Source organism: Hippoglossus stenolepis, chromosome 13, assembly GCF_022539355.2.
Source record: "Hippoglossus stenolepis isolate QCI-W04-F060 chromosome 13, HSTE1.2, whole genome shotgun sequence".
Lineage (NCBI taxonomy): Eukaryota > Metazoa > Chordata > Actinopteri > Pleuronectiformes > Pleuronectidae > Hippoglossus > Hippoglossus stenolepis.
Window position 1 is genome coordinate 651,185 of NC_061495.1, and position 27,718 is coordinate 678,902.

The window sequence follows — 27,718 nt, forward strand, 5'->3', positions numbered from 1 at the left end:
TAGAAGTTAGCACACGTCTGATTGTCGCTGCCAAAAAGTGTAAAAAAAAAGTTTGAAAATTCGTCACGGCGAAGGAGAGAGTAAGAAAAGATTTCCACAGAGAAGTGAAGAGCCCTGACTGACAGTCTCTATTAATGCTGACGGACAAGGGAAGCAAAACCCTCAGCAGTCAGATTATCAGTTAATACTGATCACCAGCTGACTGTTGAACCTGACGGTGTTAGGTGGTGTTAACCTCTGGTGGTTGTACAGGTGGTGTTAACCTCTGGTTGTTGTACAGGTGGTGTTAACCTCTGGTGGTTGTACAGGTGGTGTTAACCTCTGGTTGTTGTACAGGTGGTGTTAACCTCTGGTGGTTGTACAGGTGGTGTTAACCTCTGGTGGTTTTACAGGTGGTGTTAACCTCTGGTTGTTGTACAGGTGGTGTTAACCTCTGGTGGTTGTACAGGTGGTGTTAACCTCTGGTGGTTGTACAGGTGGTGTTAACCTCTGGTGGTTGTACAGGTGGTGTTAACCTCTGGTTGTTGTACAGGTGGTGTTAACCTCTGGTGGTTGTACAGGTGGTGTTAACCTCTGGTTGTTGTACAGGTGGTGTTAACCTCTGGTGGTTGTACAGGTGGTGTTAACCTCTGGTGGTTGTACAGGTGGTGTTAACCTCTGGTGGTGTTACAGGTGGTGTTAACCTCTGGTTGTTGTACAGGTGGTAACACCTCTGGTTGTTGTACAGGTGGTGTTAACCTCTGGTTGTTGTACAGGTGGTGTTAACCTCTGGTTGTTGTACAGGTGGTGTTAACCTCTGGTGGTTGTACAGGTGGTGTTAACCTCTGGTTGTTGTACAGGTGGTGTTAACCTCTGGTGGTTGTACAGGTGGTGTTAACCTCTGGTGGTTGTACAGGTGGTGTTAACCTCTGGTTGTTGTACAGGTGGTGTTAACCTCTGGTTGTTGTATAGGTGGTGTTAACCTCTGGTGGTTGTACAGGTGGTGTTAACCTCTGGTTGTTGTACAGGTGGTGCTGAAGGCCGAGGGTAAAGTCCACAGTCTGACTCTGCGAGACGTTCAGCTGAATGAAGCCGGACAAGTCCAACTCACTGCCAAAGACTTCCAGACGGAGGCGTCGCTCACCGTCAGAGGTAAGGAATGATTCTACTGGACGTTACATTAAAGAGCTGTGATGTTGATGTCTACCTGAGGGCGTGGCCATGCATTGTGACATCATCAGAGAGCGACCCAGCATTTCATTAACCTTAAAACAACAGATAAAGTTTTAAAATAGAAATGAGTAACAGGAATAATAATGTTAATTTACTGTGTTGAGTAAAATAATAATAAACAGTTTGAGATTAAAATCTGTGTGTGTGTGTGTGTGTGCGCGTGTGTGTGTGTGCGTGTGTGTGTGTTTGTGCGTGTGTTTGTGTTTGTGCGTGTGCGTGTGTTTGTGTTTGTGTGTGTGTGTGTGTGTGCGTGTGTGTGTGTGCGTGTGTGTGCGTGTGTTGTGCGTGTGTGCTGTGTGTGTGTGTTTGTGCGTGTGTTTGTGTTTGTGCGTGTGTGTGTGTGTGTGTGTGTGTGTGTGTGTGTGTGTGTGCTCAGAGCCGGCAGTGGAGTTTACGAAGCCTCTGGAGGACCAGACGGTGGAGGAGGAAGCCACCGCTACACTGGAGTGTGAAGTTTCCAGAGAGCAGGCAGAGGTTCGATGGTTCCGAGATGGACAAGACATCAGGAAGACCAAGAAGTACGAGATGATCATCGATGGCCACAAGAGGGCGCTGCTCATCCACGACTGCACTCTGGACGACTCCAGGACGTACACCTGTGACGCAAAAGACTTCAAAACCTCCTGTTTCCTCAACGTTGAACGTGAGTGAACTCAGACTTTTGTAGAAGTTGTACAGTCTTTAAGGAACTTTTATAAAAATGTGACGTGCGACTTTCACGTAACTACGTAAAAACTCTCAAAAACAGTTTAGGGGAGGAAGAACCCAGTTGAGGACTTTAAAGTAATCTCTGGTTTTACTTAAGGAAGCTTCTGCCTGCAGGAGATCTTTGTTTTCATGCTCCTGTTTAAATCAATCTCAAATGAAAACTAATAAAGAAAACCTTCATTCTTTTTGCAGCAGAAGGTCGAGGACTCTGACTTCTACCTCATGTTGCAGCTCGTTATGAAGTCGTTACTTTTCATTACGTGCTGTGAAAAACATGTTGATAAAACTGAGAGCTGCAGGAGAGGAGCAGAGAAAACTGTACATATCTCAAAAACAGGAGACAGGAATGGTGTTGTTGACTCTTTGTCTTTGTGTCGTCAGCTCCTCATGTCGAGTTCTCAAAGCCGCTCCATGACGTCGAGGTCAAAGAGAAGGAATCTGCCAGGTTTGAGTGTGAAGTGTCCAGAGAGGACGTCAAAGTGAGAAGCTCCGACTGTTTGTCTGTTTCCACACAACACTGCCAATAAAGGTTTCTGTCTCTGAGGTGTCCTCTTCCTGTCCGTCCTGCAGATCCGCTGGTTAAAGGAAGGAAGTGAAATCAGAAAGGGGAAGAAGTATGAAATTATCGCTCAAGGTCGCCAACACATCCTCATCGTCCACAAGTCTGCGTTTGATGATGAAGCTGAATACGAATGTGACGCCAAGACGTCCAAGTCCTCCGGCATGCTCACTGTCGTTGGTAAGAATCAAACTAACTGTCTTTGATTCTTATGTTGAAATGATCATTTTATATAAAAGCTGCTTTGATATGAAACGTTCAGGATCATGTGGTGGATTCAATCCCCGGATTCCGTCTTCTCAGGCTGTGCTTTCTTCATCACTCTTTATTGTTTTGATCAGACTCTGATCACATGAAATCATTTTTATTTCATTCACTTCTCTGTGAATTTGAAAACGACTCTTTTAACCTAAATCCAACTAAAATCAGAACTTCAGGTTAGTTTTTCTGAGCTTTTGCGTCGTCTTGTTAATTTCTAATCTCAAGAAAAACTGATGAACACATGAAGCTGAAGACATTTTTCTTCCTCGTGTTTATTACGTTAAATCACAGACGTGTTTGTGCGGCTGTGGATTCAGAATGTCTTTCTCACGTGACTTTGTTTCCCTCGCTGCAGAGGAGGAGACGAGATTCACCAAGAATCTGTCTAACGTTGAGGGAACGGAGACGGACAGCGTGAAGCTGATCTGCGAGGTCTCCAAACCCAGCGCTGACGTCACCTGGTACAAAGGAGACGAGGAGCTGCCGGAGGGCGGCCGCCACGAGAACATCGTGGACGGTAAGAGGAGGATCCTCCTCATCCAGGACCTGAAGATGGCCGACGGCGGCGAGTACAACTGTAGACTGAGTACCAGCGTCAAGACTTCCGGAAACCTCAAGATTAATGGTGTGAAGAGAAAAAAGAAAATCATAAAATAATAAAACCACAGGTTATTTAATCACGTCACAAACTCTAACCTCTGACCTCTCGTTGTTTGTGGCAGAACTGGCAGCTGAGTTCATCTCCAGGCCTCAAGGCCAGGAGGTGGTGGAGGGCGAGAAGGCGGAGTTCACCTGCTCCGTCTCCAAGGAAACCTACGAGGTCAAATGGCTGAAAGACGACAAGGAGCTGGAGGCAGGAGACAAATACCAGATGGTCAGCGACGGCAAGCGGCGAACGCTGGTCATCAAGAGCAGCGAGCTGAAAGACGAGGGTGGATACGTGGTGATGATCGGAGCGACCAGAGCCGGCGCAGACCTCGCGGTTCTCGGTAAGAAAATGATATATAAAAACACAGTTTAGTTTTCTATAATTTCCTCTTTACTGAAGTTTTTAGAATTTTCCTCTTTTACTGTTTTCAACAGAAACGTTAAACATCAGAGAAAATAAAACCTTTTATCTGAAGTTTAGGTTTCGTTCTCATGTTTTATTAATCGTTTGAATTATTAAAAACATTAATGACATCGGTCTGAAAAGTCAGCGTCTGATGTTTTCTTTTCCTGCAGAGAAACTGAAGATCATCACGCCGCTGAAGGACACGGAGGCTAAAGAAGGTCAGGAGGTCGTCCTGAACTGCGAAGTGAACACGGAGGGAGCAAAGGCCAAGTGGCTGAAGAACGAGGAGACATTGTTTGAGAGCAGCAAGTATGTGATGGTCCAGAGAGACAACGTCTTCTCTCTGAGGATCAGAGACGCTCAGAAGGGAGATGAAGCCAACTACAGCATCAACCTGACCAATCAGAGAGGAGAACAGGCCAAGAGCTCAGGCAACCTCACCGTCAAAGGTCAGAGCTTCACCGCTTCTTTAAACCAGCTTTGAATCGTGATGTCAGGGTAAAGTTTGTGTGATGATAGTGTTTTTGTCTGAGATTGTTTTTGACGTGAATTTGTTTGTCCTCCAGAGGAGAGTCTGAGGATCATGGTTCCTCTGGAGGACATCGACACTCAGGAGAAGAAGACCGTTAGCTTCTCCTGTAAGGTCAACAGGCCCAACGCCACGCTGAAGTGGATGAAGGGCGGGGAGGAGATCGCCTTCAGCAAACGAGTCGTTTACAGAGTGGACCAAGACAAGCACACGCTCACCATCAAAGACTGCACGCTGGCTGACGAGGGCGAGTACACCGCCGTGGCCGGAGACAACAAGTCCACAGCGGAGCTGATCATCAGCGAGGCGCCGACAGACTTCAGCATGCAGCTGAAGGACCAGACCATCACCGAGTTCGAGGACGCAGAGTTCTCATGTAAACTGACCAAAGAGAAAGCAGAAGTCAAGTGGTACAGGAATGGACGTGAGATCAGAGAAGGACCCAGGTACGTCAGCTGATCACATCCTCAATTATAAACCCTGCTCACTCCGGTTTCCCTTTTCAACTCAGTTTATTTTTCATTTTTACAGATACAAGTTTGAAAAAGACGGAAAGATTTGCACGTTACGTATCAAAGAGTGCAGACCTGATGATGAGTGTGAATACGCCTGTGGTGTGGATGAGAAGAGGTCCAGAGCCAGACTCTTTGTTGAAGGTGAGAACTGAACCTAATGTTCTGTCTGAACTAGTTCCTGCTCTGTTCCTCCGCGTCATGATTTCCTGTCCCACAGAGACGCCGGTGGAGATCGTCAGACCGCCACAGGACGCGTTCGAACCCCCCGGCTCGGACATCGTGTTCGAGGTGGAGCTGAACAAGGACAGAGTGGAGGTGAAGTGGTTGAGGAACAACATGACGGTCGTCCAGGGAGACAAGTACCAGATGATGAGTGAGGGTAAAGTCCACAGACTGCAGGTGTGTGAGATCAGACCTCGAGACCAGGGCGAGTACAGAATCATCGTCAAGGACAAAGACGCCAAGGCCAAGCTGGAGCTGGCAGGTAAGAGCTTCACCCGCCACCATCACCACTTCTCCACCATCGAGGAGCAGCCTCCATCAGCCATCGTTCTGCTCAAGTCTGTTTGATGTTGTCACTCTGACGCTGTCTCCTTCCTCCTCCTCAAGCTGTGCCTCAGATAAAGACCACGGACCAGAGCTACGTCACAGACGCCGGGAAGCCCATCGTCATGGCCGTCCCTTACAGCGCCTACCCGCAGGCCCAGGCCGACTGGCTGTACGACAACCAGAGTCCGCCCAAAGACGACATCCACACCTCCACTGACCGCACAGAGTATCGGCTGAAGGACCCCAAGAAGTCTGACGAGGGCCGATACAAGATCACGATCAAGAACAAACACGGAGAGGGAGAAGCCTTCATCAACCTCGACGTCATTGGTGAGATGTCGTCAAAACTGGATCTCGAGTCATATCTGCTCTTTATACAGAGATTAAATGCAGGTTACTACAGCAGGTCAACTACAGCAGGTCAACTACAGCAGGTCAACTACAGCAGGTTAACTACAGCAGGTCAACTACAGCAGGTCAACTACAGCAGGTCAACTACAGCAGGTCAACTACAGCAGGTCAACTACAGCAGGTCAACTACAGCAGGTCAACTACACAGAGCAGGTCAACTACAGCAGGTCAACTACAGCAGGTCAACTACAGCAGATTAACTACAGCAGGTCAACTACAGCAGGTCAACTACAGCAGGTCTACAGCGCGAACTACAGCAGGTCAACTACAGCAGGTCAACTACAGCAGGTCAACTACAGCAGATCAGGTCAACTACAGACATTAACTACAGCAGGTCAACTACAGCAGGTCAACTACAGCAGGTTAACTACAGCAGATTAACTACAGCAGGTCAACTACAGCAGGTCAACTACAGCAGGTCAACTACAGCAGATTAACTACAGCAGGTCATCAGCAGGTCAACTACAGCAGGTCAACTACAGCAGATTAACTACAGCAGGTCAACTACAGCAGGTCAACTACAGCAGGTCAACTACAGCAGATTAACTACAGCGTCAACTACAGCAGGTCAACTACAGCAGGTCAACTACAGCAGGTCAACTACAGCAGGTTAACTACAGCAGGTTAACTACAGCAGGTCAACTACAGCAGGTCAACTACAGCAGGTCAACTACAGCAGGTCTCTACAGCAGGTCAACTACAGCAGGTTAACTCAGGTCAACTACAGCAGATCAACTACAGCAGGTCAACTACAGCAGGTTAACTACAGCAGGTCAACGCCCAAACCAGGAAATACTCTGGTTTTAAGGTCATGTGATCGAAAGCTCCAGAGAAGCTACTAAATGGAAACACACTTGTTTTCTTGTACATTCGAAATAAATGAGGATTAATCTGTTGAATCAGAATCAGATTTATCCCCAAGTAGGTTTTCAACACATAAGGAATTTACTTTGGTGTTTGGTGCTCAATGACAAATATTAAGTAGAGAAAAGAAGGAAAGAAAATTAAAGCTACTAAATACAGGACAGGAAGTAAAAACTAAACAAGTTAAATATACTAAAAGTGTGTGTGGGGGTGTGTGTGTGTGTGTGTGTCAGAGACACTTTCAGTGCAGTACCTGGTTTGAACAGCAGATGGCAGACTTCACTCAGTCATGGAGACTACTTTAGATTTTGAGTTTGTAATAAATAAATCGACACAAGAGAAAGATCATAAGTTCTTTAAATAGAAAAGAATGAAATAAAGTTACACACAAAATAAAACAGTCCAGTGTCACCATCTGTTCTTGTGTTCGTCGTCATGACCAGTTTTTGGTTTTGCTCCACAGACGTCCCCGGACCTGTGAAGAACCTGCAGGTGGTCGATACCGCAGATGGTGAGGTCAGCCTGGCATGGGAGGAGCCTGAGAGTGACGGGGGCAGCAAGGTCATTGGCTACGTGGTGGAGAGACGCGACGTGAAGCGAAAGACCTGGACGCTGGCCACAGAGCAGGCCGACAGTCCTGAGTACACGGTGACCGGCCTCCACAGAGACTCCATGTACCTGTTCAGAGTCTGCGCCCGAAACCGGGTTGGCAGCGGACCCATCGTAGAGACCGACAAACCCGTACAGGCCAAGAACAAGTTCGGTGAGAACAGCTGCTTTGTTTTTTTTATATTTCTATGTTAAATGAGTTGATGAGCAAAGAAAACACATTAACTGAACTGAAATGATCAAATGTATAACATCATGTACAATTTGCTATAGTTACACATCAAATCACTTTTATCATGGATATATTAACACATTAACCCCTGTAGATTTTCACTAACTGAACCTTTTACTGTACTTGTTAGTTTCTCTCACCACAGTTGGTTTTATGTGTTGTTTTGTGTAATGTTTGAGTTACGGATCGATAATTGATCCTTGAGGTTCATTTGATTGGAGCAGTAGATGGTTTAGATAGTGGAACCCCTCCCTCTTTGGACATTTGTAAATTGAAAATGAATTAGTATATATATTTATATATAGGTATATACATTTTAAAAAGATTTTATCATTATTTAATCTATTCGTTCAATCCAATCGTTCAACATTTCTCAGAAAAGCAGAATGTTGCTCCTACTTTCTTCTGTCTCTTTTCTTACAGAGGTTCCTGAAGCTCCTTTGAACGTGATCGTAGGAAATGTCTCAAAGTTCGGCTGCACCGTCTCCTGGGAGACTCCCGGGTCGGACGGCGGCTCTCCCATCACCTCGTACATCATCGAGCTACGTGACCGCACGTCGGTGAAGTGGTCGCCCGTGCAGGTGACCAAGGCCGACGAGCTCAGCGCCATCATCAACGATGTCATAGAGAACAAAGAGTACATCTTCAGAGTCAAAGCCGAGAACAAAGCCGGCGTCGGCAAACCCAGCGACGCCTCGCGGCCCGTCAAGATCATGGATCCCATTGGTGAGACGAAAAACATGAGGATTGACAAATTAAACATTCTGTTGGGAGTAACTTCATTTATACAAAATAAAACTCCACATGAATTAATGAGATCATTTATTTTTGGACCCTGCAGAGCGTCCCAGTCCTCCTCTGAACCTTTCCTGGCAAGACCAGAACAAGAGCTCGGTGCAGCTCGCCTGGGAGACTCCTCTGAGGAACGGAGGTAGCATGATCACCGGTTACATCATCGAACGCTGTGTGGACGGCACCGACAAGTGGCTGCGCTGCAACGCCCGCCTCTGCCCCGACCTCTTCTACAAGGTACGGATATTCATTCAGCTTCTTCCTGGTTTGCTGTTTCCTGTCAGATGTGTAATGGACGTAATCTTTGAAAGGTTTCAACCTAACTCTCCCACAGGGGCTAAGTTAGCCCGTCAGGCTACGTCAAAAGCTTCTCTGTTAGTTGTGCAGCCTCATGATTCAGATTCATTCTAAAACTCAGACTTGTTTTGTTTTGTTTCAACACTGTACCTGTAACCTTTGACCTCAGGTGTCTGGTCTGAAATATGGAACCAAGTACAACTACAGAGTGTTTGCTGAAAACGCGGCCGGCGTCTCTGACCCATCAAAAGTAAACGGACCCCTGCTGGCTGACGACCCACATGGTGAGAAGAACACGGAGTCTCTGTGTCGGTCGCTCTTTAATATTCTGGTTGAAGATAAGTGACATGTAATGTTTCACTTCCCATCATGCCTCTCTCTCCCCTCTCCAGTCGGTCCGACCTTTGACCTGAGTGCTTTCAAAAATGGCCTGGAGGTCATCGTCCCTCAGCCTCTCAGCATCAGAGTCCCCATCTCCGGATACCCGACCCCCGTCGCCAAGTGGACCTTCGGAGAGAAGGAGCTGACCACTGCCGATGAGCGAATCAGCCTGATGACCAAGTCCACATTCACAGAACTGATCGTCACACCAAGCGTCCGCCCGGACAAAGGCATCTACGTCCTGCAGCTGGAGAACGACGTCACGTCTGTCTCTGGAGAGATCGAAGTCAACGTCATCGGTACAGCGTTAAAGACTAAATAGTTTCTAATCGGATCAGTTTGTGATGAAGAAACCAGCACAGCGTTTACTTTGACTAAAGATTTGGTGTCATTGTTTCTCTGTTTCTCCTCCAGCTGCACCCAGCGCTCCGAAGGACTTCAAGGTTCTGGAGGTGACACGGCAGCATGTCCACCTGAGCTGGGAGGCGCCCGAGCACGACGGAGGAAGTCCTCTGACAGGCTACCAGGTGGAGAAACGAGACGTGTCCCGCAAGACCTGGGTCAAGGTACGACACGAGATTCATGCCGACTGACTGATGGTTGATGTTCTTTAATCATGTCTCACATTGTTATAACTAAACAATTTTCTGTTCACTATATCGTCATAATCTTGTATGCTGATGACGAGCTACTGTGATATGTGTGTCAGGTGGCCACAGGAGTCCAGGATCAGGAGTTTACTGTCACCGACGTGGTTGAAGGGAAGGAGTATCTGTTCAGAGTAACCGCCTGCAACAAGTGTGGACCAGGAGAGCCGGCGTACATCGACGAGCCCGTCAGCGTCTCCTCTCCTGCCAGTGAGTCTGACCAGAGATTAAAATGTCTGGTTAATGAAACCGTGAGTCAAAGAACTTTCTAACCTCTCCATCTCATTTCTCCACCAGCTGTGCCCGATCCTCCAGAGAACTTGAAGTGGAGGGACAAGTCCGCCAGCGGCATCTTCCTGACCTGGGAGCCACCAAAGTACGACGGTGGCAGTGGCATCCGAGGCTACAACGTCGATCGCTGCCAGAGAGGAACTGATAAGTGGGAGCCCTGCGGGGACATGGTGCCTGAGCTGAAGTGCCAGGTTACCGGTCTGATCGAGGGCCAGTGGTACTCCTACAGAGTCCGAGCTCTGAATGGACTCGGAGCAGGCCGACCCTGCAAGGCCACAGACGAGATCCAGGCCGTTGATCCCAAAGGTACCCGAGCATCTTCCTTACAAGATAAGACAAACTAATTCCTTTCATTTGTCATTTTCTGTTGTGACTAAGTTTCTGACCCTCCTTCCTGTCATCCATGCAGAACCTCCAGAGATCCATCTGGACGCCAAGCTGTTGGCCGGTCTGACCGCCAAAGCCGGCAGCAAGATTGAACTCCCCGCTGAGGTGACGGGTAAGCCCGAGCCCCGGGTGAAGTGGACCAAGGCCGACCTGGTCCTCAAAGCAGAGGACAGAGTTTCCATTGACACCAAGACGGGACACTCAACTGTCACTATCGCCAAGACCAAGAGAGACGATAGCTCAACCTACATCATTGAAGCCACCAACAGCAGCGGCCGCGCCACAGCCACCGTCGACGTCAACATCCTCGGTACGACCTTTTGACAAAAGAGAAAATAAATGGTACAAAGAAGGTTTTCAAAGAAACTTTTTCAGGATAATTGAATTTGAAATATTCTTCCCTCACACAGATAAGCCTGGTCCTCCAGCTGCCTTCGACATCTCTGAGATCACCAACGAATCCTGCTTCCTGGCCTGGAACCCTCCGCGCGATGACGGCGGCTCCAGAGTCACCAACTACATTGTCGAGCGCCGAGCTGTCGACAGCGAGATCTGGCACCGTCTGTCCTCCACCATCAAACAGACCACCTACAAAGCCGTGGGTCTGGTCAAGTTCAAGGAGTACATCTTCAGAGTCTACGCAGAGAACCAGTTTGGTGTTGGTCCAGCGGCTGAACATCCGTCCATCATCGCCAGATATCCCTTCGGTAGGTCACCTAACCACGGGACTGAGGTTTGTCCCAGTGGGAAGACACTCACCGTGGAAGTGTCTTTTGTGAAAGACTTTTATAATCATCACAGACAAAGGGAGAGTTACGATGTTTTGCTCCAGTAGTGGTCTTTACCAGCTGTTTCTTTAATGGACCATTTCAGCTCAGGTTCTGGTGCTTTAGGTCCATGATGATACTGATCCATCCTGTCTTGTCCTTAGACACTCCCGGAGCTCCTTACAAGCTGGAGCCTTCGGACATCGCCAAGGACTCTCTGACTCTGACCTGGTACGAGCCTGACGAGGACGGAGGAAGCCCCATTACAGGATACTGGGTGGAGAGACACGAACCCGACCACGACAAGTGGATCAGATGCAACAAGCTGCCGATCAAGGACACCAACTACAGGTGAGTCCATCTCTTCTAATATCTGAACTGAGTTTGATGCTGGACTCTGCTGATTCTCACTGTGTTGACGTGTTTTCCTCCGCAGGGTCAAAGGTCTTCCCACCAGGAAGAAATACAAGTTTAGAGTCCTGGCTGAGAATTTGGCTGGAACTGGAAAACCCAGCAAAGAGACAGACATGATCCTCGTCAAAGATCCAATTGGTACAAACACATTCACCCACTCAGAGTAGTTTTGTATTCGCATCTAAAATCCTTTCAGAGTCAAAAGTTCTTATTCTTCTTCCAGATCCTCCATGGCCTCCTGGTAAACCCACGGTGAAGGACGTGGCTAAGACTTCCTGTTTCGTGATGTGGACCAAACCAGAGCACGACGGTGGAGCAAAGATCGATGGCTACATCATTGAGATGCTGAAGAGTGGCAACATGGACTGGATCCGCGTGGCAGAGGACATCAGTATAATGGAACACTCCCTAAGAGGCCTGATGGAGAAGCAGGAGTACTCGTTCAGGATGCGAGCTGTTAACGTGGCCGGAGAGAGCGAACCCAGCGAGCCCAGCGACCCAGTGCTCTGCAAAGAGAGACTCAGTGAGAACCAGAGAAAGAACAGATACAACATGTTTAACTGAAACTGGAGAACAACGGTTTAACACTCCTCTTCTCCTCAGGTCCTCCTTCTGCTCCTCGCTGGTTGAACGTTATGAGCATCAGCAGGAACAGCGCCGAGATGAAGTGGACGGCCCCCGAGCGTGACGGCGGCTCGCCCATCACCAACTACGTGGTGGAGAAGCGTGACGTCAGACGTAAAGGCTGGCAGGCCGTGGACACCACAGTCAAGGAGCTGACGTACAGCGTGACTCCTCTCAACGAGGGCTCACTGTACGTGTTCCGCATCGCCGCCGAGAACAAGGTGGGCGTCGGACCGTTCTGTGAGCTGGAGGACTCTGTGCTCGCCAAAGACACTTTCGGTGAGTTAGAGATGAACTTTATATTTAAATCAATTTATTTTAATCAGGACTGTGATGAAAACTCAGTTTTTTTTTCACAGCCACTCCTGGGCCTCCGTACGCCCTCGCCGTCACCGCTGTGACCAAAAGATATGTGGACCTTCAGTGGGAGGAGCCTAAAAACGATGGTGGCCGACCCATCCTCAGGTTAGTTTTCACTGACTAGGGACAGTAAAGAAACTCCAGTGATGAGTTTGAAATATGTGTTAAATAAAGAAGAAGGTCCAGTGTTGGAGGTGTCACCTGACTCATCATCAAATCTGTTTTCTTGTTGCTAACGAGTCGTCGTGATGAAGCTCAGTGTTGAAGGTGTTTATATGACTCCGCCCCCAGGTATTCAGTTGAGAAGAAGGAGAAGCTTGGCACTCGCTGGGTTAAATGTGGGAAGACTTCAGGTCCGGACTGTAAGTACAGAGTGACCGACGTCATCGAGGGAACAGAGGTTCAGTTCCAGGTCTGCGCCGAGAACGAGGCCGGCGTCGGACATCCGAGTGAACCCACCGAGATCCTCACAATCGAAGATCCCACCGGTGGGTTGTCTGATGAGCATAGAAACGCTGAGCGCACGTTCAGAGCACAGAGTCTAAATCCATCTGTCTTGCTTTGCTCAGGTGTCCCATCTCCACCCATCGAGCTACACATCACCGGCGCCAGCCGGGACTTCCTGTCCATCGGCTGGAAACCTCCGCAGAGGAACGGTGGCTGCCCCATCTCTGGATACCACATCGAGATGTGCGAGGCCGGAACAGAGAAGTGGATGAGGGTCAACTCTCGTCCAGTGAAGGAGCTGAAGTACCGTGTGGAAGAGGGTGTGATCCCTGAGAAGGAGTACATCCTGAGAGTGAGGGCCATCAACTCTGTCGGAGTGAGCGAGCCCTCCGACATCTCCGAGAACGTCTTCGCCAAAGACTCCGACTGTACGAGCGTCCAACGCCCTCCTTAATGTTTCATGTAAATCACCAAACTGAAAGGAGCGAGTGAATGAATGAGATATCTTTTCTGTTTCCAGGTAATCCGACACTGGACTTCCAGACTCTGGACCTGGTTGTCGTGGAAAACGAGAAGATGCACATCCCAGTTCCCTTCAGATCCGTCCCCTCACCCAGAATCACCTGGCACAAAGACGGGAAGGAGCTGAAGGCCGACGAACGTCTCGGCTTCAGGTCAGTGACTCGTCTCTTAACAGTTTTTACAGCTGCAGCCAAATAAAAAAAAAATAATTCATTCAAAATTTTAAATCACAAACAGACAAAGACTGAACTACTTGAAATGTGACCGTCCATCAATAAAAACATTTCAATACTTCACTAAAAATGTTGATCGATTATAAAATATTTAAATCGCAAAAACGCTAACCAAAAGAAAAATTCAACCTTTGAATTCTTTGTTTGGTTTAAATTTTCATTCGTCGCAATATGAAGTATTTATTTCCCGAGCCACGGTTTGAAACCCAGAGAGATTTCATTTGTCTGTCATGTAAAACACAGTGAATCAGGCTGTTGTGGTTTAATGTTCATGGTCAGTGTTGCAGTTCTGATGGGATTGTTTCGGTTGCACAGGAAGGAGTACACTTCCTGTCACCTGGAGGTCGAGAGCAGCCTTCACGCTGACGCCGGCGTGTACAAAGTCACTCTGGAGAACAAACTTGGAGCCGCCAGCGCCACCATCAACGTCAAAGTCATCGGTGTGGAGACGCTCACAGATTTTATTTTATCCAAGAGATTCCGTCACGCAGATCATTTTTTTCACACTTGTTTCACTTCTGTGTTCAGGTCTTCCTGGTCCCTGTAAGGAGATCACAGCCTCTGAGATCACAAAGAGCTCCTGCAAAGTGTCCTGGGATCCTCCAGACTACGACGGCGGCAGCCCGATTCTTCACTACGTCATGCAGGTCCGAAGGGTTTTTCAATTTTTGGGTTAGGGTTAGTCAGCACTGGTTTTAACTGTGACATCAGAGCGTGAAAGAAGTTTGTTTGTGCATGTGCAGCGGCGTGAGGCTGGCAGGAGGACTTACGTCAACATGATGTCCGGAGAGAACAAGCTGAGCTGGAACGTCAAAGACCTGATCCCTAACGGAGAGTACTACTTCAGAGTCCAGGCCGTCAACAAGATCGGAGGAGGAGAGTTCATCGAGCTCCGCAACCCAGTCATCGCAGAGGACCAGAAACGTGAGAGAAATCTGCTTGACACATGTTTTGTTGATTATTAAAGGAACATTCCACCAATGATCAGTTTCCTTCATGAACAGCACGACACAGGCTCAACAGAATCTTCCATTGCTCTCACAGTGAAAGTTTTAAGAGATTTCTAACTGAGATCCGTCTCTCGTCTCAGATGCTCCCGACCCACCGGTGGACGTGGAGACCCACAACCCCACATCCAGCACCATCACTCTGACCTGGAAGCCTCCCATGTATGATGGCGGCGCGAAAATCATGGGCTACATACTGGAGAGGCAACAAAAGGGCCAGGACAAGTGGGAGAGGTGCAACGACTTCCTGGTGCCCGTCGTGTCCTACACCGTCAGAGGACTGACGGAGGGAAAGAATTACGCCTTCAGAGTCAGAGCCGAAAACGCAGCCGGGGTCAGCGAGCCGTCACGCGGCACGCTATTCGTGAAGGTCTCGGACACTGTTGGTAAGAAAGGTTTTACAGAAACTCAAACTGACAAGTTGCAGCCATCACCTTCTCCACTGAACGTTTTGATAATTTGACTTATGTTCTCTCTCAGGTGCTCCGAAGGTTTTCCTGAGCGGCAGCCTGCAGTCAGGTCTCAACGTGAAACGAGGCTGCGAGATCTGCTTAGACGCCAACATCTCCGGCTCGCCGTACCCTGAGATCACCTGGTACTGGAACAACCAGGTGATCCGGCCCGAGCCGCTCCGCAAGAGGCCCGAAAAGCCCCTGAAGAAGAAGGTGGAGAAGAAGGTGGAGAAGAAGGTGGAGACGAAGGAGGAGAAGAAAGAGGAGGAGAAGAAAGAGGAGGAGAAGAAGGAGGGAGAGGTGAAGGAAGGAGAAGAGAAGAAAGAAGAAGAGGAGAAAAAGAAGGAGGAGGAGGCAGCAGAGCCGGAAGTGGAGGAGTCTGACTACCCAACAATATACGAGCGTCTGGCCATCGACAATCACCGCAGAGGTGCTTCCTCCATCGTCATCAGGGACTCGATCCGCGCCGACCACGGCGTCTACATGGTGAAGCTGGAGAACGACCACGGCACTGCCTCGGCAACCTGCGAGGTCAACGTGCTCGGTAAGAATTAGTTTCTGTTTCCATTTTATTATAAAATTCCGTGATTGACATTCTGTGAATTGTCCAGCCGGTTCAGGATCCATCTTTTATTTATGAAGTCTGAATCCTGTTCGCTCTCCTCAGATACTCCAGGTCCTCCTGTCAACTTCAGATTCGAGGAGGTGAGGAAGAACTCTGTGGTCTGCAAGTGGGATCCTCCTCTGGATGATGGCGGCAGCGAGATCCTCAACTACACCCTGGAGAAGAAGGACAACTCGAAGCTGGAGTTTGGCTGGAGCAGTGTCACCACCACACTGAGAGGATGCAGATACCTGGTGCCCAAACTCATTGAGAAGAAGGAGTACATATTCAGGGCCGTGGCCGAGAACAAGTTCGGTCCTGGACCCGCCTGCGTCTCCAAACCACTCATCGCCAAGAATCCTTTCGGTATAACGTCATTTATTATTAGTCAGACAAACAGCAGATATATATCAAATTCAATTCAATAAAAGTAAAATGAAATTTGTCACATACATAGATGTTGATTCAAGTTTTGAACTCAAGATACATAAACAGAAACATGAAGTAAAAAAAACATAAATTGAGCCTCACTCTTTCCCCGCTCCTCTCGGTCGGCCTCAGATCCTCCCGAGGCTCCTGAGAAGCCAGAGATCGATGACATCACAGCCCACAGCATGCTCGTCACCTGGAACGCGCCGAACGACCACGGCAGCCCCATCGTGGGATACTGGGTGGAGCGTCGCGAGATCAACAGCTCACACTGGACACGTGTTAACAGGTGAGGAAACGCAGACGGATCCCGTTTACTTCCTGGACTCAAATTAGATTCAAAGTATTTCAGCTTGAATGTTTTCTGAGTGTAATTTTTCTGTCCTGGTCGTCAGGAACATCGTCCCCGACACTGAGCTGAACGTTGAAGGTCTGTTCGAGGGCCTGACTTACATCTTCAGGGTGGCAGCTGAAAACCAAGCCGGCCCAGGAAAGTTCAGCGTCCCGTCCGAACCCAAAACAGCCCAAGCTCCGATCTGTACGTAAACTGAACTTTGTGTTAAATACGACTCTGTGGAATGAATCCACAAATACCTTGTTTACAGAATCAAGACTTATGAACAGGCTATTTATGTTCATGTAAATACAGTCAGTCTCAAAGTTATGTGTCCCGTCCTCTGCAGTACCTCCTGGACCACCTGTCGCCCGAGTGGCGGACACCACTGACCACTCCATCAACGTGGAGTGGGACCCACCTGCAGACAACGGTGGAGGAGAGATCCTGGGGTACCACGTGGACAAGGTCAGACCATTGAGTCGTCTCTGCTGCTTCAACTGCGCTCACATTTGATTTCAGATTCCTGTGCCACTGTCGGATCACAATTTATTCAAGACCTGAATTAAACTGTGTTCTTCCTCTTTGTTCTGTGGTGGTCTTCAGGCCATGGCCGGTACCAAGGACTGGTCCAGGTCCACAGAGCGTCCCTGGAAGAACCGGGCATTCACTGTCTACGGAGTCCGTGAGGGAGCCAAGTACATGGTCAGAGTCATCGCCTGCAACGCAGCCGGAGAGGGAGCGCCAGGATTCACAGAGTCTGTGTTCGTCAGGAATCCTGCAGGTCTGGAAAAAACATTCCTCAACAAGACAGTTCAAAAAAATGAAGACTGTTTTAATCCGCTCAAATCTGATCTTAATTGGTGTTGATCTCTGTTTTGGTTTCCCTCCTCAGAGTTGCCAGTGATTGAACTGGACCTGTCCGTCAAGAATGGCTTGGTCATCAGAGCCGGAGAGATCCTTCGTGTTCCCGCTACAGTGACAGGTAAACCCTACCCCTCCCTCACCTGGACCAAGGATGATGGTAAACCCGACAAAGACCGTGTGGAGATTCTGACTGAAGGCAACGACAGCGTTGTTTCAATCAACAACGTCCAGAGGAAGGACTGCGGCAAATACATGATCTCTGCTATGAACCCTAGTGGAAAAAAGGCTGCTTGGACCAGAGTGGAGGTTGTGGGTGAGTTGAAGTCTGGAACGTCAGAGCAGGACCTGATTATAAAACCGTTAACTTGAAATAAAAATGAACACAATGTTGTTTTATCCTCAGACGTCCCCGGACCGGTCACGGACCTGAAGCCTGTTGTCGTCACTCGTAAGATGATCTTCCTGAACTGGGATGACCCTGTGGATGACGGAGGCAGCGACCTGTTGGGCTTCATCGTTGAGCGAAAACACGGCAAGATGCACACGTGGAGGCAGCCCTTTGAAACCATCTCCTCCAAGTGCGAGTGTGCTGGCATCGTGGAGGGACAGGTGTACACGTTCCGCGTTATTGCCAAAAACAAGTATGGACTGGGGCCGCCCGTCGAGCTGGAACCCATCACAGCCGTGGACCCGCAGGGTGAGTCCAAAGATCTTTTGATTCACAAATGATCGAGTTGAGAGCAGTATGATAGTGGGCTTGAAAAGTGGATCCGTAGTAAACTAATCATGTTGCCGCAGGTCCACCATCGTACCCCGAGAAGTTCCATTACACTGAGCGCACCAAGAACTCCATTTCGTTTGCCTGGAAGCCGCCGCGTAATGACGGGGGCAGCCCGCTCATCGGGTACTTCGTAGAGAAGAAGAGGCAGGACCAGCAGGCCTTCGAGCCATGCAACACAGAGATCTGCCCCAACATGACCATGACTGTGGAGGGGCTGGAAGACGCCTGGATGTACGAGTTCAGGATCAAGTGTGCTAACCTAATCGGAGAAAGCGAGCCGTCTATCCCGCTCCTTGTGGTCATCCAAGATGATGAAGGTGGGGTCCTGTTGAATTATATGATCAAACCATTAGGACAGTGTTTTTATGCCTCTGCGACAGCGACGCCCAGTGGCCAGAGTTCTCGGGTTGTTCATCCGTCACATTCTTGTGAACGCGACATCTCATGAATACGTTCTTAAAATGTATTACAAATGTTTAGTTGTTTTTTTGTCTCTTGAACATGATATCTTAAGATAGGGAATTTCTTCACATTTTGACCAGTTGTCACTTGGACAATGAACTGATTAGATGTCAGTGTTCAGAGGGCAAAGGTCACAGTGACCTCGTAAGAATGTATGTAGACTGAAACTGTGATTCTAGTTTAAGATTTGTTTTGTTTCCTGCTTGTCTCAGTGTCTCCTGAGGTCCACATGCTGAAGCACTTCAAGGGTGACTGCATTACTGTGAAAAAGGGCGAACCCATTGAGCTCCCCGCCGACATCCTGGGACTCCCCATCCCTAAGATCGAGTGGTCCAAAGATGACGTGGTCATCGTGAAGCCGACCGAGACTTTGCTAATGGAAACAGAGGTGACGGGCAGGATGAACGCCAAGACGACGCTGTCCATCCCAGCAGCCAACAGGAGGGACCACGGCAGCTACACTGTCTCTGCCTCCAACAACATGGGCTCAGCCAAACGCACCACCTTCATCATGGTGCTGGGTGCGTGGAAACATTATAATATAAATACATTCATGTGCAAGAGTAACTAGTTGTTTCAGAATCAATGAACTCGTGTTCTCCCCTCAGACCGACCACTCCCACCCAGGAACGTGACGGTGTCTAACATCAAGGCGGAGTCCTGCTACCTCCACTGGGACGCACCTCTGGAGGACGGCGGCAGCGAACTGACCAACTACATTGTTGAAAAGAAAGAAGTGATGACGGAGGAGCCGGAGCTGGAAGAGGGACAGGAAGCTCCAGCTGAGCCAGAGTGGGTGGAGGTTACCAACTGCATCCTTGAGAAGAAATTCAGGGTATGTCTCAAAATCTTAATAATACAAATGTGTCATGTTTCTCTCACTCTCTGAAACAGACGTTGTTTACGTGATCCTGTTTAAATGCTTCTAAAATAAAAACATATTTAGAACTTGCAGCAGAACGTCGGGGACTCTGTCTTCTACCTCATGTCGTAGCTCGTTATGACGTCTTCACGTCTCTTTACGTGCTGTGAAAAACATAAAACTGAGAGCAGAGAAAATGTTCAGTAATCAATACATTTCATTTAGCTGATTTTATCCAAAGCGACTCACAGTAAGTGCCTCAACCACGAGGAAACAAACCCAGAACAGCAAGAATCAAGTCAGTACATTATCTTCAAAAAACTACAAAGTTATATATGTAAGTGCAACTAAACTTTTTCATTTTTAATATAAACACCAGAGTTTACGATGACATCATCTTCTTAACCGAGGTGTGGTCTGAAGAGATGTGTCTTTAGTCTGGAGGAAGACGTGTGGACTTCCTGTCCTGATGTCACTGGGGAGCTCGGTCCACCGTTTAGGAGCCAGGACAGGAAACAGATGTGATTTTGTTGAGTGGCAGCTGTCCCTCACAGTGAGGGAGGAGCAAGCCGATTGGCCAATGCAGAGCAGAGTGGGCGGGCTCATAGCTCAAAAACTAAAAAAAGTCAACACTTGATATAACCAGGCCTTGATGTTCTTGAGATGTTCCTGAAGTTGAACTAAGTGATTGGATTCATCAGGCTTCATAGATATGTACAGCTGCGTGTCGTCTGCGTAACAATGGAAGTGCACGAGGTGCTTTCTGATGATGTTGCCTAAAAGGAGCAGATATAAGATGAAGAGTATCGGTCAACTTCAACACAGGAGGAACATTTCTACATTTCTAACACAACGTCCTCTTCTTGCAGGTGTGGAACCTGGAGACCAACAAGACGTACTTGTTCCGGGTCCGAGCTGAGAACCGCTATGGTAAATCTGACCCCTGTGCGACAGAGCAGGTCCAGATCACCGACCCCTTCGGCCTCCCTGGCCCTCCAGAGAAGCCGACCATCACGGAATACAGCAAGACCTCCATGACCCTGACCTGGGAGCCTCCCAGGGACAATGGCGGCTCCATGATTATTGGCTACTGGCCGGAGAAGAGAGAGAAAGGCACCAGCTACTGGGCCAAAGCCAACAAGGGGCCGGTCACCAAGAGGGGCACGAAAGGCTGGGAGTACCAGGTGAGCTTTCACTGCGGTAACAATCGTTTCAACTAGCAAATGTAGGGTCTGTATTCAAATTCAATTTGCGTCCTTCCTACACACTGAGATAAAACATCAGGTGAAACCCAAACAGACCCACAGATCTGAAGGAAGAACAGTTAACGTGTTCGGTCTCCGTCCAGAAGGCAGATCCACTTCAGGCTTTTAATAATCTTCCACAGAGCGTTAAGATGCTTTATCTCTGATCATCAGGAAGGTTCCTCGCAAACCTTGTATGCTGTTCTTCTTTCTGTTCTTCACCAGACTTTTTAAAGCCATCACAGACCTTGTTGTTATAATAAAGAGCTTTAAGATAATGTGGGTGTTCATTCTTTCTCTGTGTCTTTTAGGTGACTCGTCTGTTTGAAGGAACTGAGTACGAGTTCCGAGTTGCTGCCTTCAACTCTGCAGGAACTGGACCGTTCAGTGGACCGTCCGACTCTGCCTTCGCCATCAACCCGATCTGTGAGTAAAAGACAATCGGCTTTTTTAATAAGCATCAGGTGTCTATCAAATGATTCATCCTCAGATAAATGATGAATTTTCGTTTCTGATGATTGATTGTGCTGCTTCCTTCTCAAGCTCCTCCCAGCATGCCCGCTGCTCCTGAGGTGGCTGATAAGACGACGCACAACGTCACTCTGACCTGGAAACCACCGGCGAGCGACGGGGGAAGTCCCATCAAAGGTTACATCATCCAGATCCAGAATGAAGGTTCCTCCGTGTGGATGACGGTGAACGACCCTGACACCACTCACCCCACCACTGAGTACACAGTGCCCAGCCTCCGTGAGATGAAAGGCTATCGCTTCAGGATCATCGCTGTCAATGACATCGGCGAGTCCGACCCCAGCCCCCGCACCGACGAGGTTCTGGTCGAGGATATCAAGCGTACGTCCATCTTGAAAGTCTCACTACAACAAATAAATAAATCTCATCAGTGTCCAGATGTTTTCCTGTGTGTCTGTCTCTGTCCTTCACCAACGTCACCTCTAATGTTTCAGTCGGACCGTCCATCTCCATTGACGTGCTTGTCGACGACCTGCTCTACATCCGTGCCGGTGATCCTATCAAGATCCCCGCCACCATTAAGGGCCGCCCAGATCCCAAGGTCACCTGGGACTTCGATGGCAAAGCCAAGTCCCACAAGAAAAACAAACTGCACACGCTGCCCGTCGACTCCGAGGTGAGAACAATCATTTCATCAAAACTAAAATCCTGATGATTTTCTTCAAGATAAAAAATGTGTTTCCTGAAAAAAGAAGTTCTGCTCTACTGTGTTTATTTACTTTAACTGTACATTTAATAAAACATCTTTAAAAGTCAGATGTTTTCATGTCAGCGCCATGTTGGTGCAGTTTCTAGCTCGTGTCTCAGTCAGAAGCTTCAGGGTTTGATCCTGCTCGGCCTTGTGATGATCTGACGATGATCTGAGCAGCTGGGATCGACTCCAGCTCCTCACGTCACCGCAAAATATCATCGTACAAGTGACGGATGAAAAGATTCAGTCTCATTGTCTTTCTGTTTTCAGGTCGAGTCCACTGACACCACGTCTGTCGTGATCATCCCCGTGAGTCTGAGGAGCCACTCCGGACGTTACACCATCACTGCAAAGAACAAGTCCGGACAGAAACACGTGAACGTCAGAGTCAATGTCCTTGGTACGTCTGTTTTCTTTTTTTATCGTCTTCCACCCGGGATACGTTCAGATGTTCGTCCTCAGACCTGACAGAGTTTTTCTGATTCTGTTTCTTTAGCAGTTTCAGTTTGTGATGTTGTTCTTTGACGTTTAACTTGATTTCTCTCCTGCGCACAGACGTCCCCGGGGCTCCAAAGGAGCTGAGGGTCACCGACATAACCCGGGCTACCATGAGGCTGATCTGGAAACTGCCCGATAACGACGGAGGAGAGAGAATTAAGAGCTACTTCGTCGAGAAGAGAAGCGTCACTGACAAGGCCTGGACCAAGGTGAACGCTGCGGCGCCCACTCCACTGTTACTTTAGTTCACATGTTTCAAACACTCCACAGTTTCTACAGATTTCTTTCTCAAAAGTTCAAAATAAATAATCAAATCGGTTACAAGAAGAAGAACTATCAGTCGAATGATGAACTGATGAGTGGATTGGTTTGTTATCAGGTGAACGCAGCCTGTGCCAGTCAGGCGTACGTGGTGCCAGGTCTTCTGGAGGGTCAGGACTACCTGTTCAGGGTCCGAGCTGAGAATAGACTCGGATTTGGTCCGTTCACCATCACCACGGAACCTGCTCGGGCCAGAGATCCCATCTGTGAGGACACACCCACTTATTGTAACCACACAAATAACAAAAAACCTCAGTGGAACTTTTCTAACTTCCTCTTCTTCCTCAGACCCCCCCGACCCCCCCACCAAGCTGAAGGTTAACCTGGTGACAAAGTCGGCCATGACTCTGAGCTGGGAGGCGCCAAAAAACAACGGCGGCTCCCCGGTGAAGCATTACATCATTGAGCGTCTGAGCTGGGACACCAGCGGCAAAGAGAAGGAGACGTGGAAACAGTGCAACAAGAGAGATGTTGAGGAGCTCGTCTTCGTGGTGGAGGACCTGAAGGAGGTTTGCTCTACGTCCTGTGAAAGATCACAACTCTGTCACTCAGCTTTGTAAAACAAGGAAGAAAAGCAGTAAAATTTGAAAAATATACCTGAAATGTTTATACATTCAGCTAGTTTTAAATAAGAATTTTAATTAATGGTAACTAAAGAGAGAAACATCAATGAAACCAGATGTGACGTTGACACGTGATGATGTCACTGTCGTCTGCAGGGAGGAGAATACGAGTTCAGGGTGAAAGCTGTGAACGCTGCCGGACCCAGCCGACCCTCCGCCACCATCGGACCCATGTTCATCAAGGATCAAACACGTGAGTGACGGCATTTCAGCCAATCGCAGGCTACAACCTAAATATTTTCACATCACTGTTGACAGAAATCCTGAATCAGGTTCCAACACGAACACCTCTGGTCATTTTCGTAAATCATGCCCTTTTTTGCAGGTGCTCCCACCATCGAGCTACGTGAGGCCATGGAGGGCGAGGAGGGCTGTGATGTCAGCGTGGTGGCGAAGGTGAGCGGCTGTCCGTTCCCCACACTCACCTGGCAAATGGCCAGCCTGGCCAAACCTGACGAGAAGGCTGCCGTCCAGTACGGCCAGCACATCAGCAAACTGGTGACGCAGGACAAATGCACGCTGCTGATCCAGCAGGCCAGCAGGCACGACAGCGCCCTCTACAGCCTGACGGCCAGAAATAGCCTGGGCACTGTCACCAAGGACATCAAGCTCTCAGTGCTGGGTGAGAAACATGTGATCTGAATATTCAACATGTTTATGTTTCAGCAACATGACGTAAAAACATGAATTCACCAAGTTACAGTTTTAAAAAATGTTGATGTTGACATCCCGCCACAGGACCTCCTGGCCAGCCCGTCGCACCAATCACATTGACCGAGGTGTTTGCAGACCGGATCGGTCTGGCCTGGAACCCTCCCACAGACGACGGTGGATCCAAGATAACCAACTACGTGGTCGAGAAGCGCGAGGACAACAGGAAGTCCTGGGTGCACGTTTCCAACGACCCCAAAGAGTGCGTGTATGTGGTGACCCGTCTGACGGAGAACCATGAGTACGAGTTCCGAGTCATGGCCCAGAACAAGTTCGGAGTTGGGCCTCCCCTAGTCAGCGCGGCGGAGAAGGCCAGAAACTTGTTCAGTAAGTTTCATCATCAGAAGCTGGAAGATTTATACTTTTTATACTGAGTGAGGTTTTGATTATTGATGAATCGTCCTTGCAGCCGTCCCGGGTCAGTGTGACAAACCGACAGTGACTGAGGTCTGTCTCGAGTCGATGACCGTCAACTGGGACGAGCCAAAGTACGACGGCGGCTCCCCCATCACTGGCTATTTCGTAGAGAAGAAGGAGACCACCGCCAAGCGCTGGGCCCGTGTTACACACGACCCGATCCGAGCGCTGCCACTGGGCAACAGCTGGGACGTCACTGGCTTGCTAGACGGTGCCCTGTACCAGTTCAGGGTCATCGCCGTCAACGCTGCTGGCTGCGGTCTCCCCAGTGTCCCCTCCGACCCTGTCCTCTGCAGAGACCCCATCAGTAAGATACAGATGTTTTCACCTGTCACAGCAATAAAGATTTTTATCATTTTATCATCACACACTTTGGCAATGCAGAGCACCTCCCTCCAGCTACAGACCAGCCAATGAGAGCGAAGACATTTTAGTATCTGCTCTGATGACGCTGATTTCTGCATCTGTGTTTGTTCAGAACCTCCCGGACCACCGACTCCGAAGGTGATAGACTGGACAAGGTCAACAGTGGAGCTGGAGTGGGTCGCTCCTCTGGTGGACGGAGGGTCAAAGGTCACTGGCTACATCGTAGAGTTCAAGGAAGTGAATAAGGAGGAGGAGGAGAAGAAAGCCAAGAGGAGGCTGCTGCTGAGCGAAGCCGAGGAGGAGAAGGAGCCCGAGGAGAGTTGGACCAAGGTAAAAAAAATAAAAAGAATGTCAGTGACGTCCTGTTGATGGTGAAAATGTGTCGTTTTGAAGAAAATGTACATAGAATAAAAAAAGATATATCTCTAAATCAGTGTTCATTTCAGAAATATGCTGATTTAAGTTGAAGGGCAGTTGCTGAAGTACTGAAGCGATTCAGTTTGTTTCCCAGCAAAGTTTCATATCTGATCAAACTGTCTCCAGGCAAAGGAAACAGAAATCAGAGGAACCAGGTTTGTGGTGGATGGCCTGAAGGTAGGCGGTCTGTACTGCTTCCGAGTCCGAGCCGTGAACGCTGCCGGAGTGGGAGATGCAGGACTCGTGTCAGAGCTGATCGAACTCAAAGACAGAACAAGTAAGATTCATCCTCCAAACACTAACCTGCACCAGCCGAGCAGCAAGTGTCTCTGACGAGCTAACTGTCTGCTTTCTCGTCCAGTTCCTCCTGAGATGGACCTGGACGCCTCGGTGAAGGAGAGGATCGTGGTCCACGCTGGAGCCACCATCCGCATCATCGCCTACGTGTCTGGTAAACCCGCCCCGCAGATCACCTGGTGCCGAGATGATGCCGAGGTGCCCAAAGAGGCCGTGGTGGAGACGACGGGCATCTCCAACTCGCTGGTCATCAAGAACTGCAGACGCCAGCACCAGGGAATCTACACCCTGTGTGCCAAGAATGAGGGAGGAGAGAGGAAGAAGGCCGTCATGGTCGAAGTCCTGGGTGAGTCAGCGTACTGATGCTTTCAGAAAAAGTAGGATTTAGAGTCGCTAATAATTGATCTGATTATTTTCTTAATTAATCGAAGAACAGTGATCAAAGTAGGTGCCAATTACTTTTCATGTCAATCAACTAGAAACGTCAACAAAAAAAAGACAAGAAAATAAAACCTCTAGTTTGATATTTAGGACAAAAGAATCAAAAGAAACTCTATCGCTAAACAAATTTTATTTTCTGCCTCCGTCTTGCTCGACCAGACGTCCCTGGACCCGTTGGTCTTCCCTTCGCTGGTGAGAACCTGACCACCGACTCCTGTAAGTTGACCTGGTGCTCCCCCGAGGACAATGGTGGATCGGCCATCACCAACTACATCATCGAGAAGAGGGAGTCGGACCGCATGGGCTGGACCTCGGTGTCCTACACGGTGACGAGGAACAACGCTGTGGTTCAGGGACTCATTGACGGGAAAGGCTACTTCTTCAGGATTGCAGCCGAGAACATCATCGGCATGGGACCATTCATCGAGACGGACAAGATGGTCCTCATCAAGAACCCCATCTGTACGTCATACACACACACACACACAATGCACAAACTGCTGCTGACATGTCGTCTAACATGTTTTATCACATTTGTCTTCTGCAGCCGTCCCTGAGCGTCCAGAGGACCTGTTCGTCACCGCAGTTACCAAGGACTCCATCTCTGTAGCCTGGAGACCGCCCAAGTACGATGGCGGCGCTGAGGTGATCGAATACGTCCTTGAGTCCCGCATGGCCGGCCGTGACAACTTTACACGCGTAGGTGCCGAGGACAAACTGATGGACAGGAAGTTCACACTGACCGGGCTGAAGGACGGATCGAGCCATGAGTTCAGAGTCTCTGCCATCAACCAGGTGGGACAAGGGAAACCGTCCTTTGCCACCAAACCGGTGCAGTGCAAGGACGAGATCGGTGAGTGACACAACACGACAGCAGACTGATGATGTGACCAGCATCAGGGTCCCAGATATAAACTGTGAAGACGCTGATACGATCCCTTGTCTGCCCCTCCTCGCTCCCTCAGAACCTCCCACTCTGGGCCTGGACTTCAGAGACAAGACGATGGTGAAGGTTGGAGACAGCTGCACACTGTCGGGACGCTACAGTGGCAAACCGGCCCCGACCATCAGCTGGAAGAAGAACGACGAAGAGCTGAAGGCAGATGAGGAGATCAACCTCCACAGCACCGCCCGCCATCTCAGCCTGAACATCAGCAAAGCCAAGAGAGAGCACAGCGGCTGCTACTGCGTCAGCGTGGAGAACGCCGCCGGAGCTCGCACAGGAATCTGCACCATCACTGTGGTCGGTGAGTCTCTGTAGTCATGTACCGGTGAAGGAAAGTTAGTGAAAGAGGATTGTCCTTATCAAGTCTGCAGCGGTATTAAGGTTAAATATAAAAAAGATCTCTTTTAGAGACTCACCTGTATGAATGCTTCTTCCTGTCAGACCGTCCTCAGCCTCCAGAGGGACCTGTGGTCTTTAATGAGGTCTACAGGAACTACATGGTGATCTCCTGGAACGCGCCTCTGGATGACGGAGGCTGCGCCATCTCCAACTACATCATCGAGAAGAGAGACACCAACAGAGACCTGTGGATGCCCGTCACCGCGTCCTGCACCAGGACGTCCTGCAGGGTGAGCGCATGATGCCAAACTGTTCCGAGATAAACTGTCTCCACAACCTGATCTGTGAATATATGATCTATAAATATGACGTTTTTCAGGTTTCATCAATGATTTCATTTTTTCACAACCGGA

At 48.9% G+C, this 27,718-nt stretch overlaps 2 protein-coding genes and 1 long non-coding RNA gene across 10 annotated transcripts in view; all 3 read left to right on the forward strand.

Annotated features, from left to right (window-relative positions):
• LOC118120114 (abl interactor 2-like) overlaps positions 1–27,718 on the forward strand; it is an 882,953-nt gene that overhangs the window by 633,137 nt on the left and 222,098 nt on the right. The gene's annotated exons all lie outside the window — the stretch shown is intronic.
• ttn.2 (titin, tandem duplicate 2) overlaps positions 1–27,718 on the forward strand; it is a 181,170-nt gene that overhangs the window by 91,149 nt on the left and 62,303 nt on the right. The window contains 63 exon segments of the mRNA XM_047342567.1: positions 1,008–1,131; positions 1,589–1,855; positions 2,302–2,399; positions 2,491–2,659; positions 3,096–3,365; positions 3,463–3,729; positions 3,965–4,243; positions 4,361–4,769; positions 4,855–4,979; positions 5,056–5,322; positions 5,448–5,717; positions 7,126–7,425; positions 7,927–8,229; positions 8,345–8,532; positions 8,762–8,876; positions 8,985–9,272; positions 9,388–9,539; positions 9,683–9,830; positions 9,918–10,217; positions 10,321–10,608; positions 10,709–11,005; positions 11,230–11,416; positions 11,502–11,617; positions 11,703–12,002; positions 12,083–12,382; positions 12,463–12,568; positions 12,755–12,951; positions 13,033–13,338; positions 13,431–13,584; positions 13,981–14,105; positions 14,194–14,312; positions 14,409–14,589; positions 14,756–15,058; positions 15,153–15,668; positions 15,792–16,094; positions 16,290–16,446; positions 16,553–16,695; positions 16,841–16,959; positions 17,098–17,275; positions 17,387–17,671; positions 17,762–18,055; positions 18,157–18,456; positions 18,814–19,122; positions 19,210–19,436; positions 20,333–20,647; positions 21,019–21,133; positions 21,251–21,559; positions 21,673–21,854; positions 22,200–22,329; positions 22,485–22,636; positions 22,807–22,954; positions 23,037–23,257; positions 23,468–23,564; positions 23,697–23,993; positions 24,110–24,409; positions 24,492–24,806; positions 24,978–25,195; positions 25,409–25,559; positions 25,644–25,925; positions 26,180–26,482; positions 26,568–26,873; positions 26,986–27,267; positions 27,408–27,595. Of these exon segments, the coding sequence (XP_047198523.1) occupies positions 1,008–1,131; positions 1,589–1,855; positions 2,302–2,399; positions 2,491–2,659; positions 3,096–3,365; positions 3,463–3,729; positions 3,965–4,243; positions 4,361–4,769; positions 4,855–4,979; positions 5,056–5,322; positions 5,448–5,717; positions 7,126–7,425; positions 7,927–8,229; positions 8,345–8,532; positions 8,762–8,876; positions 8,985–9,272; positions 9,388–9,539; positions 9,683–9,830; positions 9,918–10,217; positions 10,321–10,608; positions 10,709–11,005; positions 11,230–11,416; positions 11,502–11,617; positions 11,703–12,002; positions 12,083–12,382; positions 12,463–12,568; positions 12,755–12,951; positions 13,033–13,338; positions 13,431–13,584; positions 13,981–14,105; positions 14,194–14,312; positions 14,409–14,589; positions 14,756–15,058; positions 15,153–15,668; positions 15,792–16,094; positions 16,290–16,446; positions 16,553–16,695; positions 16,841–16,959; positions 17,098–17,275; positions 17,387–17,671; positions 17,762–18,055; positions 18,157–18,456; positions 18,814–19,122; positions 19,210–19,436; positions 20,333–20,647; positions 21,019–21,133; positions 21,251–21,559; positions 21,673–21,854; positions 22,200–22,329; positions 22,485–22,636; positions 22,807–22,954; positions 23,037–23,257; positions 23,468–23,564; positions 23,697–23,993; positions 24,110–24,409; positions 24,492–24,806; positions 24,978–25,195; positions 25,409–25,559; positions 25,644–25,925; positions 26,180–26,482; positions 26,568–26,873; positions 26,986–27,267; positions 27,408–27,595 (14,460 nt within the window).
• Positions 5,787–7,119, forward strand: LOC124854603. Of its 3 annotated transcripts, none has more exons than XR_007034784.1 (4): positions 5,787–5,807; positions 6,133–6,244; positions 6,284–6,477; positions 6,515–7,119. It is a non-coding gene; the product is annotated as an uncharacterized LOC124854603 (long non-coding RNA). The 3 variants fall into 3 exon arrangements; XR_007034783.1 differs by lacking the exon at positions 5,787–5,807 and adding an exon at positions 6,053–6,072; XR_007034785.1 differs by lacking the exon at positions 5,787–5,807 and adding an exon at positions 6,053–6,072 and having other exon boundaries at positions 6,571–7,119.